The sequence below is a fragment of the Globicephala melas genome, chromosome 18 (assembly GCF_963455315.2).
Source record: "Globicephala melas chromosome 18, mGloMel1.2, whole genome shotgun sequence".
In the NCBI taxonomy this organism is placed as follows: Eukaryota; Metazoa; Chordata; class Mammalia; order Artiodactyla; family Delphinidae; genus Globicephala; species Globicephala melas.
The window spans coordinates 10,933,355-10,947,089 of NC_083331.1; the positions used below are offsets into that span (position 1 = coordinate 10,933,355).

The following is a 13,735-nucleotide window of genomic DNA, read 5'->3' on the forward strand; positions in this document are numbered from 1 at the left end:
ATTGTCTCCTTTCACTCAGTAATATGCAATTAAAGTGCCTCCATGTCTTTTCATGGCTTGATAGCTCATTTCTTTTTAGCGTTGAATAATATATATTCTAATATCTAAATGTACCACAGTTTATTTTTCCATTCACCTACTGAAGGACATCTTGGTTGCTTCCAAGTTTTGGCAATTAAGAATAAAGCTTCTATAAATATCTGTGTGCATGTTTTTGTGTGGATATAAGTTTTCAACTCTTTGGGTAGATACAAAGTAGCATGATTGCTGGATTATATGGTAAAAGTATGTTGAGTTCTGTAAGAAACCCCCAAACTGTCTTCCAAAGTGGCTGTACCATTTTCATTCCCAGCAGCAGTGAATGAAGTAATAGATTATTAGTTTCTTGTCAGTTATTTCAGATTTTCTACACAGACAGTCACGCTGTTTGTAACCAAAGACAGTATTATGTCTTCTTTCCCAACCTGTATATATTTTATCACATTAGCAAGGACTTTCAGTGTCATGTTGAAAAGGAGTGGTGAGAGGGGACATCCTTGCTTTGTATCTGATCTTAGTGGGAAAACTTTGAGTTTTTCATCATTAAGTATGACGTTAGCTGTAGGTTTTTTATAGATAGTCTTTATCAAGTTGAGAAAATTCCCATTTATTCCTAGTTTCCCGAGAGTTTTTATCATGGGTGGCTGTCGGATTGTGTCAAATGCTTTTTCTTCATCTGTAGATGTGAAAGTGATGTTTCTTTTTTAACCTATTGCTGTCTTGAGCCAGCCTTGCATACTTTGGATAAATCCCATTTGGTTGTGGAGTATAATTCTTTCATCTTGTTTGGATTCAATTTGCCCATGTTTTGTTGAGGATTTTCACATGTCTGTTCATGGGAGATATTGGTCTGTAGTCTTCTTTACTTATTATGTCTTTGTCTAGTTTTGGTATGAGTGATGCTGTCTTCATAGAATGAGTTAGGAAAGTAGTTCCTCTGCTTCTATCCTCTGAAAGAGATGTAGAGAATTGGTATAATTTATTCCGTAAGTGTTTGGTAGAATTCACCAGTGAATCCGTCTGGGCCTGGTGATTTCTGCCTATTAATTATTGATTCAATTCCTTTAATAGGTGTAGGTATATTCAAAATGTCTATTTCTTCTTGTGTGACTTTTGGCAGGCGATGTCTTTCAAGGAATGTTTCTTTTCATCTAGGTTCCCAAACCTGTGGCCATAGAATTGCTCACAGTGTCCTTTATTATTCTTTTAATTTCCACGGGATATGGAGTTATGTCTCTTCTTTCAATTCTAATATTAGTATTTCCGTCTTCTCCCTTTTTTTCTTTGTTAGTCTGGCCTAGAGGCTTATAATTTTATTAATCTTTTTAAAGAGCCAGCTTTTGTTTTCATTGACTTTTTCTATTGATTTCCTGTTTTCTGTTTCTTTGATTTATACTCTGGTTCTCATTATTTCTTCTTGCTGGTTACTTTAGATGGCATTTACTCTTTCTTTTTCTAGTTTCCTAAGGTGAAAATTTAGATTCATGACTGTTAGATTTTATATATATATATATATATATATATATATTTTCATTATAGAGGTCTGAGCATCCAATTCCAATATGTGGAGGCATGGTTTTCCCCCCATACCACCAAAGATTCTCTGTGACACCAGCTGGGTATCCTATCATTTAACTCAATTCTGATGCTCAAATCTGACATAGCATCAGATTCCACAGGTTAAGGGCTCAGTCTCACAAGACTGGCCCTCTTCACTTTAGATGCCAGTTGTAAGTCTAGGTTATCACCTGTGCTTCTGAACAACTGACTGTAGATGGTAGGTTCCAGTAACCTCCTCCTTGGACTTCAGGTGATAGTTGCAAGTCCAGGTCGTTACTCGTACTTCTGACTGACTGGATATAAACCAGAGGTTCCCGCCACCCTCTTGGGTTCAGTTACTTTGCTAGAGTGGCTCACAGAGCTTAGGGAAACATTTTACTTACTGGATTACTAGTTTATTATAAAAGGATGATGAAGGATACAGATGAATATCCAAATAGAAGAGATGCATAGGGCAAGGTATGGGGAGAGGGCATGGAGCTTCCATTCCCTCTGCAGGTATGCCACCCTTCTAGTACCTCCATATATTCACAGACTGGGAAGCTCTCCCAGCCCTGTGTTTTTTTTTTTTTTTTTGATGGTGGCGTCATTACATACACATGACTGATTAAATCAATGACCGTAGGTGATTGAACTCAATCTCCAGCCCTTCTCCCCTCTCTCCCTGGAGGTAGGTGGGTGGTAGGTGGGCTGGACTGAAAGTTCCAACCCTCTAATTATATGGTTGGCTGTGTTGGCAACTGGCTCTCATCCTTAAGCGAGTTCCAAAAGTCACTTCATTAACAGGACAGAAGACAGTTTTTATTACTGCCATCCCTTAGGAAATTTCAAGGGAGCTAGCTCTGCCAGACCGCTGTGCCAAAAATGGGGACCAAGAACAAATGCACATTTCTTATTATAAATCACAGTATCACAACATTGAATGCTCTAAATTTCCCAGTAATCACTGATTTCATTTTATTCCACAGATTTTTTTTTTTTTGCAATATGCGGGCCTCTCACTGTTGTGGCCTCTCCCACTACGGAGCACAGGCTCCAGACGCACAGGCTTAGCGGCCGTGGCTCACGGGCCCAGCCACTCTGCTGTACGTGGGATCTTCCCGGACCGGGGCTCGAACCTGCATCCCCTGCATCGGCAGGCGGACTCTCAACCACTGCGCCACCAGGGAAGCCCCTATTCCACAGATTTTGATCAGTTGTATTTTCATTTTCATTTTATTCAAAAATATTTTTAATATCTCTTGAGATTTCTTCTTTGACCCATGTGTTATTTAGAAGTGCACCGTTTAATGTTCATATTGTGGGATTTTTCCAGTTGTCTTTCTGTTACTGATTTCTAGCTAATTCCATTGTGATCTGAGAGTAGACATTGTGTGATTTCCACTACTTTAAATTTGTTAGATATGGTTTATGGCCCAGAATGTTGTCTAGCTTAGTGAATGGTCTATGCAAGCTTGAGAAGAACGTTTATTCTAATGTGGTTGAGTGAAGTAGTGTATAGATGCCAGTTACCTCCAGCTGTTTGTTGGTGTTGTTGAGTTCAACTATGTCCTAACAGATTTTCTAACCCCTGTAGTTGTCCATTTCTGAGAGAGGGATGTTGAAATCTCCAACTATGATAGTGATTTCATCTATATCTCCTTACTGTTGTAGCAGTTTTTGCTTTACATAATTTTATGTTCTGTTGTTAGGTAAATGCGCTTTAGATATTGGTATCTTCTTGGAAAATTGACTCCTTTATCATTGTGTAATGCTGTTCTTAATCTCTGATACTTTCTTTGCTTTGAAGTCTTGTCCAAAATTAAAGTAGGTACTTCTACTTTTGTTTGTTTGATTTTTGTCAAAGGTGCAAAAGCAGTGTAAGGGAAGAAGGATAGTTGTATGCTAAAATGAACCTCAACCGCAACCTCATTAAAAATTAACTCAAATATCAGCTGTAAAGGTAAGATATAAAACTACAGAACTTTTAGAAGAAAACATAGGAGAAAATCTCTGCAACCTAGGCTATGCAAAGGCATTTTAGACATGACCTTAAAAGTGTGATGCATACAACGAAAAAATTGATAAATTTGACATTGGCTTCATCAAAGTTAAATTTAACCTTTTACTCTGCAAAAGAAACAATGAAAAGACATTTTACAGATTGGAGGAAGATGATAGAAAATCAATTTGATGAAGGACTTATATCAAGACTACATTTAAAACTCTCAAACACTAGTAGTAAGAAAGCATGAAATCCAATTTTAAAAAATGGGAAAAAGACTTGAGCAGATACTTCACCAGAGAAGGCATAAGGATGTCAAAATTGCACATGAAAAGATGTTCAACATCATTAACCAATTTATTTAAAACACTATGAGATGTAACTACACAGTTAGTAGAAAGGCCAAAATTAAAAAAATATACTCATGATGCCAAGTGCTGGTAAGGATGAGGAGCAACTGGAGCCTGTTACTGGTGGGACTGGCAAATGGCACAGCCATTCTGTCAGTTTGGCAGTTTGTTATGAAGTTAAACATATACTTACCACATAATTCAGCCTTTCTACTCCTGGATTTGTATTTGTGAGAAATGAATGAAAACTGTCCACACAAAAACCTTTATGTGAATGTTTACAGTAGTCCTATTCATAATTGCTGTAAACTAGATACAGCTCACATGTACCCATTAGGTAGTCTGTTTATTCAAGGGAATACTATTCATCAATTAAAAGAAAAAAAAACCTTGATGTATGCAACTACTTAGATGAATCTCAAGAGACGATATGTTGCAGTCAAGAAGAACATATTAAGAAGATTACATACTGTATGACTATCTATATGACATTCTTGAAAAGTCAAAACTATATCCATATAAGAGATAAGTAGTTACCCAAGGTTGTTTTGGCTGTTGAGAGAATGTGACTGCAAGGGTATAAAGGGATAGGATAAATGAGTTTTTTGTGTGTGATGGAACACATCTTACCTTGATTGTGGTAGGGTTATACAAATCTATACGTCTAACATTCTCAGAATTACATACACACACAAACACACACAAAGAAAAGAAGTAAAGTAGTTGGTTTTACTACATGATCATTTTAAAAATGAAATTAATTATGAAAAGGATAGAGAATTCCTGGATGTATATGAAGCCTAAGTATCAAATAATTATTTCATCTTTTTGTGTAGCTAGCTGTTTTAATATTTATTTCATTTTTTTTTTTTTGGTAATTTCAGCACTTCTAGGGTGTATTTTTAATCCCGCTTTTATCTGAGGCTTGGCTGAAAGTAGACCCAACACCAGGAGAAGGGACTATTTGGCTTCCCTGCTGTGCATGTTTTGATCGTGAAGGACATTAGAGTATGCATATATAGTTAAGATCACCTATTTGTCATTATAACCTATCTCTGTTTTTCCTTTGAAGATTTGAACTTATTAGGTATTAGAGAGTTACATCATTAAATTTCTACATCATTCATGTATCCATGGATTATACACGATAGTGGTGCTGCCACTAGAAACATGTCCAGAAAGCTCTCATAAAGGTGCTAGGACACTTAGAGCATTGTGATTGTTTGTTGGCTGGAATTAAATTAAAAATGAGTAGGCTTTAAGAGTTATCTCTTTTACAGTGGAGCGTTATAATAAATATCTATAGGTTATTGATAGAGAATTATGAATAGAGATGATCAAAAGGCTATTTGGTTGTCAAACTATGTAAATACTGGTAAATGCTATAGGCTAACACATAATGATGTCATAAGAGGTTTGGAGTTCCTCTACCTGTACACATTTTAAAATTTTGTTTCCTTCATAAGACAACTTTTGACACATTACAGTTACAGTTTTACAAATGTCTATTTTTTTTGCTATAATATATTTTGTCAGAAATAAAATAGGCTGATGAAACATAAAATTAAAATCTGTTACCAGACAAAGGAAGGTAAAAAACTGTGATAGCCTGACTAACTTTTAATAGAGCCTTTAAAGAATGTTCTTAGATAGCTATGACAGTCATGAGGCTGTCTGCCTCCTTATGAGGCTGAAAGAAAAGGGAGAAGTTGCTGAGGAGAGATTTCATGGCTAAGGGAGGCTTAGTGATTTCATGTGCTACCCAGTGTATTTCATCTGTCCTCACATTTTACTGTACTGCATTTCACTGTTTTCCTTATTTGACTCTGCAGATAAATGTATTTTACTTATTTTGGCATGTATCTCCACTTGATGTTTGAATTGATGAATGTGACAGTTTGTGTGTCAGGGTTTATTGCCTAGGTAGGCAGTTAGGCAGTGGTCTTTTGAGATAGCATCTTCAGGAATACATGATCTAAAAGTGACTGCTAAAGGTACATGGAGTTAGAAGCTTTTGGTTTAGAACTTTCTAATTTTGAACTATGAAGGAATTTAACTCTTCTAACTTATTGTGGGCATTTTTTGTGTCACTGGAAATTAATTGTGTTGAGTGTGAAATTTTCTTGGGTGTGGACTTGAGTTGATTTCTTTTACAGTTTTATTCCTGCTATGATCACTCTCATCTTGGAAGAGTTTTGTAGTGAAAGAAATAGCATAGAAACTATATTAGATATTTTATATATGTATTCATCTTTTGCAAGATTTCAATGTTTCTCAGTACTAAATTAGGCTACATAAGAGATGAAACCTTATGAAAAAGTCAAAAGAATTTCCCCCATTACTGGTACCTTAAATCTTATTGGAACTTAATCTACTTCTGAATTTATTCTGACAATTATTTTGCCTGTAGTGTTTCTTAAGAGATTAAAAACACCCTTATGTAAGTGGATGAGTTGTTGAATTTCAGGGGGAATCTTTAATTTTTACATTATTAATTCCATTCTTCTTAATATATTTAAACAGCCCATCTAGCTGAGGTGCTTTGTTTCCGTACAAAGCAAATTGAAAAGCCACTTTCCTGTACCCTAAGAACTGCCTTTGAACTGAACTTGGGTTATATATTAAATCTTAATAATTTCAGTTATAAATTAAGTCTATCTTTATGATATATTGCATCTTTAATAAAATTCCTCAAAGATAATACAAGTTTTGGGATAATATTACATGAGTTATCTACATCAGTTATTTTTAAAAAATAAAGGACAAGTTGAAATGGATAAAGTTATATTAAAATCAAGTCAAAATCTATATTTACATAAATTTTAATGGCTCCTAAAGGTAGTACGTATTTTTTTCATTAGGAACAAAAATGAGTCATGTTTATACGTAGTTGTTAAATATTATCCGTTATTTGTGGGCCAAGAATATTGTGGTAATTCTTTAATAATGTGGACCAGAAAGCTCTGGAGAGATTATTAATATGCTAAGTCGTTAGAGGTATTGTTGTATTATTTCCTTCATTTTTCTTAAGGTATAGCCCTTTACTAGTGTGATATTTGCAATAAATTTTTCCTAATTTAATTAAAGCTCATTAAAGAATTGGAAGATGGTAATTATTTTGAAGAAATAACCCTATAGTTTATTAGTGTCATTTTCCTTAAAAGGAGACAGAATTAAAAACCCTTAACCATTCCTGAAGTAGAATTGTTACTTACAGAACATACATTATAGTACTGTCTATTGAAAAGTTTAGCAATTTGACTTTATGAGGTAAAAACCAGTTTACTTTTTGCCTATCAAGTAAAATATTCCTGTGAAAATCTGTTTCTGGGTATTGCTATACTTTTCAAAAGAATGTTCTGTGTTGTGTATACTAGTTTTGGCTGACACAGATCCTTGCTTTTTGGTTTATCCTGTATATTTAGATCCTCTACAGATGAACTGATGTGTCTAGACAGGAAGTGGTATGTAGGAGATATAGGAATGGGCTGAAGTATCCTTTATATTTGCCTTTGTATCTAGGGGAGTTGGAAATAGGCAAGAATGGAGAGAAATTTTGTATGGCAGTACACAGAATTTTGCAAGTTAATTGTGAGCCCTGAAGCAATCCGATGCATTTTAGTTACTGGTAAGTTTGTTAAATTATGTTTGAAAATGTACCTCTTCGAAGATGGCCATCTATTTACTATTAAGTCCACCATGTCAAATATACCTATTTTAAAGATTTTTTCAAAAGATGTAGTATTGCTATTGCATTGGGTTTTAGGTATAAATTAAAAATACTTTTGTTGGTGAATGCATTTGACTTTTCAATTGTTGTCATAGTTAAAATTGAAGTGAAATTAACATATGGGTAGTCTTGTGTTAATATTTTGGAATAATAAAATTAATATTTCTGATTTTGTAATGGAACTCCACTGTGTTTAGAAGTCTGAGTTACTAATTCATTAGATGTTTGAGAAAGAGTAGTCCTTCTGACATAAAAGAATAAGAAAATCCATGGCATCTTTGTAATTTTGTATGGTTCTATATAGAAGGGTGATCTATTGTAAGATACTTTTTTGCATTTTTTCATGGACCATAGGAACCATAGTGAGGCATTTCTAGTCTTTCTTTTTGGCAGTGCTAATGTTTAGGAGTCTTAGTCATCTTTCCCCCTAAATCACTAACTCAGGTGTAGGTAAGAATTCCATGAATAGATTAGGAAATTGTGTAATCTCTATGCAATAGTTTTCTTTATTCTTTTCAAACACTTAGGCAGATGTATTATGTATATCAGTGCTTAAGCAGTTATTTGTGAAGTGGCTTTGACTATTGATACAATTCATGTAAATTGGATTAGATTGCTTAATAGCTGTTCTTTACAGAAACATTAAAAAAAAAATCTCAAGGGATTCTTTGGTAGTTGTGTTTTTCTTGTAAATATCCACCTTTGACTTTAGGACAAAGTAAAAGAATATCATTGATTTGCAATACTAGTTTACTGTTTTCTTTTTTGTGGCTTAAAGATACAGGACTAGTTAATGTAATTGAATTTTAATTTCTTGTAACGAAGTAGTTTATTTACATATATACTATATTTTTCTAGCTGATATCATGTAATCCATTAAACTATCAATTTTATAGCGATAAGAATGATGTTAATTTTGCTGTTGGTTCTTTTTATGAGAATATTTCTGATTTGTACAAGAATAGCCGCATTATCAGGTAAATGTGTTGTCAATCCTATAGAAACCTGAAGAGCTAGAGTAACTTTAGAAAACAGAGTAACTTTAGATTCCTTTTGAGCCTTAACAATTTTCAAGTTTTCCTCATTACCAAATTTTCTTAATTTCATGTAGAAATGAGTATTTGTGCATTTAAAATATATTTAGAAATTTGTGTGAATGTAAATAGACAATTTGGGGTACATTTATAAAGCAGTGTAAATGGATATTATTTTAATGCTGATAAAGTCTGGCTTAGAGTCATTTATTGTTATAAACTACAGTAAGCATATATAATGAAGGGTATATAGTTTCTTAGTTAGGAATGCTATCATGTATCGATGCTGCTGATTGAAAATTGTTCATATAATTTTGTGAAGTAATACATTATCAAAGCTTAATGTAATGCAATAATTTATTTTTCTTTTGTCTCTTCCTTCATTCCACAGACATATCAAGTGCTTTATGTTTGTCTGGAATATATCTTTGTGTTTTTATGTATACATTGTGTAATCGATTGCCACTTTTTATTTCAATATGACATAAATCATCTTATTTTCTTTGCTCTCATAAACTTTCCTGAGGGCATATACGGACATAAGTAACATGTTGCATATTTAAATACATATATATAAGTTGTTTTTAAAAACAGGTCTAAATGAAAAGTTTATTTTAGAAAATAGGTGTATTCTTCCAAAGCAATATTGTGAACATATTTTAAATTCTCTAAGCATGTTCTTCAGAAGAATATTGTGATAAAGTCTTTATTATGGAGAAGTGCAATATTTGTGGGTGTGTTTCTTATGTTAGATTTACTTCAAGCAGGGAATATATATGTGTAACGATAGACTTTGATATTTTACCTCGGAATACAGAAAAACTCCACAGTTATGTTTCTATATAATGTTTAATTTTAAGGAGATAAAACCAGTTTTTTCATTCTTGTGAGAAATATTCTTGCATAATAGTCAGCAAAGTAGAGATTAAATTTGAATATGATTGTTACCTTTCGGAATAATAAAGTACTGAAATGGAACGCTGTGTTTATGATCAATATTTGATGATTACGTAATGGAATTATCTGTACTTTACATGCAGTGCTACTCTTTTGGCATTCCTGGTTGAACTACTTAAAAGTTCAGTAGCCATGCAAGAACAGATGCTGGGTGGAAAAGGCTTTTTAGTCATTGGCTACTTACTTGAAAAGGTAAGTGAAATGTATTGATGGTTTTATTGTGTAGCCTTCACAGATGGACCACTGACGATCACTAACTATATTTTTTTTCTATAGTTTCCCTTTCCATTGACTGCAGAGGCCATGTTTTTGGTTAATTCACAAACATTTTTATATTATGTACTTAGATGTATGTGTAGACATTAAATTAAATTGGGTGTTAGAAATCTATATAATTAAGAAATTTTGAATAAAAGTAGAAACTAAAGAAAAATTATTTTATCTACTTTTATTCAAATTAGAAGTATTTTCTCTTAATTATTTTTTCTAATTTCTTTGCTATATTTATATTCAAACTAAGTTTCTTACAAATTTTATCAATTTTAGTTTCAATGGATTTAATTTTTTGTTTTGCTTTATTTTTCAATTATAAGGTAAAAAAATTCTATATTTGATAGCAACAGAAACATTAGTTTTTGCTTTGTCCCTGCTTTTAATATATTTGAATGTTTAAAGTAGTGTTTTTTTCTGATCAGTACACAGTGTAAACAGTACAAATTGGATGGCTTTGATTTTCCTATCTGTGTCATTTATGCCCTGTTTTTTTAATGACCTTCTTTGCTTTAGTCACAACTGTACTATTATGGTAATGGGTGCTGAGTTTCTGATTATGGTCTCACAAGAGTTCGGTTATATCATGTGATTTCCTTCAAAAAGTAAGGTGGTATTTCACAAATAAAAGTATTATTTTTCTCCTTAAGAAATAGCTATCACCATCACTAGTGCTCCCAAATCTCTCCTTCTCAGTTAAACATTAACATTCATATGACATTCAGCTGCTCTGTAAATGGAACTATTTGAGAAATAATAGAGGTGAGACCTCTACTAAGAGGAATAAACTTATTTTTCTCTTGGGAAATAAAATTTAGAGGACTTTTGGAAATAATTTTTTTTTTTTTAAACTATTTATTTATTTTCTTGGCTGCATCAGGTCTGAGTTGTGGCACGCGGGATCTTTGTTGCGGTGCTCGGGTTTCTCTCTAGTTGTGGCACACGAACTCAGTAGCTGTGGCGCGAAGGCTTAGGTGCCCTGCAGCATGTGGGATCTTAGTTCCCCAGCCAGGGATCGAACCTGCGTCCCCTGCATTGGAAGGCGGATTCTTTACCACTGGACCACCAGGGAAGTCCCCTGGAAATAATTTTTTAACTTCAGATTGATCTGCATTTGAAATCCTTCTGTCTTTTCTTTGAAAAAGTACTTTTCTTTCTTGAAATATTGTTGATCGTGGAATGATAGATTAAGTAGATCGATCATAGGCAGCATTTTTTTTTCAGTTACATTATAATTTTTTCAGTTACATTATTAAGATTTTCATTAAGGCTATTTGGTTTATATTTTTAATCATGGAAAACTATTTTCCTATATCTAGAGTATTACAAATTTTTTAGAAGATTTATGTTATAGTATATTTTACGTGAATTACATATTATGAAATACCTTTGTGACACTGCTGTCAGCCATCTTTGTGACAAGATTGCTGTCAGGAACTACCTCTTGAATATACTTTTCATCGATTTACTGAGGGTTTATTAGCATAATTTTAAAGTGAGAATTCTTTTACACTTAAAACTTAGCTTAAAGTTAGAAATATTGTGAAAAGTCTTCAAATCAAATAAAAAGAACATTAAAATAATAATAAGGTTTCCATCATTTTACATTCCCATCAGCAGTGTATGAAATTTCCAATCTTTTCACAGCCTTGGAAACACTGTTATTATCTGTTTTGTTTTTAAATTCTAGCCATCCCTAGTGAGTGTGAAATGGTTTATCATTTTTGTATTTGCATTTCTGTGATGTCTAATGACGTTGAGCATCTTTTCATGTACTTATTGGCTATTTGTATACTTTTTTGAGAAATGTTTATTACAAAGACCATTTTAAAAAACTATGGTATTTCTTTTTATTATTGAGTTGTAGGAGATTTTTAGTCTATATGCTAAACCTTTATTAGATGTAAGATTTGTAAAGATAGTCTTCCATTCTGTGGATCACTTTATGACTTAATTTGCATTTCACTGTTGACAAATTAAGTTGAGCATTTTCATATATTTATCTTCCTTTTGGTTGTGCTCTTTTGCTAAATACCTGTTCAGAGTATTTACCCTTTTTCATTTGGGTTGTCCATCATTTTCTTATTGATTCATGGGAATTCTGTATATATCCTGGATATGAGTCCTTATTGGATATGTATCACAAATGTCTCTTCCTCTGTGACTTGCCTTTTCACACTCTTAATCATCAAATGCTTTTTATGCATTATTTGAGATAATTATTATGTTTCTACATCTTTTTCTTAGTTTAGTGAGTTACATTAGCTGATTTTCAAAATAAAATATTCTTTATTTCTGGAATCCTGTGTAGTCTTAGATCCATTCCCATTCTAGTCCTTATGCTTCTCTTAAAATGGCTTATATCGGGCGTCCCTGGTGGCGCAGTGGTTGAGAGTCCGCCTGCCGATGCAGGGGAGACGGGTTTGTGCCCCGGTCCGGGAAGATCCTACATGCCGCGGAGCGGCTGGGCCTGTGAGCCATGGCCGCTGAGCCTGCGCATCCGGAGCCTGTGCTCCGCAACGACGGGAGAGGCCACAACAGTGAGAGGCCCGCGTACTGCGAAAAAAAAAAAAAAAAAAAGGCTTATATCAATGTCACTAATAGCCTTCATATTCTTAAATCTTATGATTCTCAAGTCTTCATCTTATTTGACTTAGCAACATTTTAGTATAACATTCTTTCCTTCTTGAAATGCTTTCTTTAATTGTATTTTGTGACAGCATTCTTTCTTTTCTTTCTTCCTACCTCCTTGGCCTCCTTTAATTCTCTCCTAGTAGTTCCTCCTCTTCTTCCTAAAATTCTAAAGACTGTGGTGTCCTGGTGCTTAATCCTGGAAACCTTTTCACTTTTCCGTTTGCACTTTTAATTAAGCTTACTATTCCCTTAGTTTTCCTTATTCTGCAAATACTCATTATTCTCAAATGTGTATATCCAACTACAACCTCTCCTTTGAATTCAGTTCCATTTGGATGTTTATTAAGCTTCACAGATCTAAATTATCCAAACTGTTACTTTTGACTTTCCTTTCCCTTCGTCCTTTACTCTTCTCTGTCTTAGTTACTAGCATTACCATTCAACAAGTAGTTCAGACCAAAAATGTTCATTCTTTTTGACTCTTCTTTTTCATGCAGCAAATTCATACTGGCAGCAAATTATGTTGTCTTAGTATCAAAACATATCCAGAATCAATGACTAGTTCCTACTTAGTACTCTACTCCTTTCTATGCCCATTGATACCATCTTTATTCAAACCATCATCATCTTTCACCACTAGTTAGTTACTCACAGTCCATTTTTTGCTTGCAGTCAGACTAGTCCTTTGAAAATGTGCCAGATCTTACTAGTCCATCCTTCTCAAAGTACATTTATGTCTCTTACCTCTGACATCATCCCTTACCATTCTCATTCTTTCTTTCTCTGTTGCAGCCACACTGACCATCCTAAGGCCTCTTTGCAGACCTTTCCCTTAAAAACTAAAATAGTAAGCATGTGCTCTTTTCAGTTCTTGTGCATTTTCTTTTCACATTGCTTTGGTAATTCTTTTTGTAGGTATCCACATGGGTTGATTCTACACTTCATTGAGGATTTTGCTTATGACACCTTATCAGAGAAGTCTTCCTTGATCACTCTAAGTAGAATAATACTCCTTTGATAACCATCAATGACTGTTTCCCTACTCTGCTCATTTTTTTATGGCATCAGTCTGACATTTTTTTTAACTTATTTTCTGCCTCCTTCCACTAGAATGTAGGCCTCAGCTTCATGAAAGCAGGGACATTTTTTTCTTACCTTATTGCTGTATCTTCTACCT

At 33.8% G+C, this 13,735-nt stretch overlaps 1 protein-coding gene across 4 annotated transcripts in view; it reads left to right on the forward strand.

Moving 5' to 3' along the window:
• The window catches only part of NBEA (neurobeachin), a 627,505-nt gene that overhangs the window by 122,264 nt on the left and 491,506 nt on the right, over nt 1–13,735 (forward strand). For all 4 annotated transcript variants that reach the window (XM_030882520.2, XM_060287860.1, XM_060287861.1 and 1 more), the window contains exon 11: nt 9,738–9,846. In XM_030882520.2, coding sequence (XP_030738380.2) covers nt 9,738–9,846 — 109 coding nt within the window. The remainder of the gene's footprint in view (nt 1–9,737; nt 9,847–13,735) is intronic.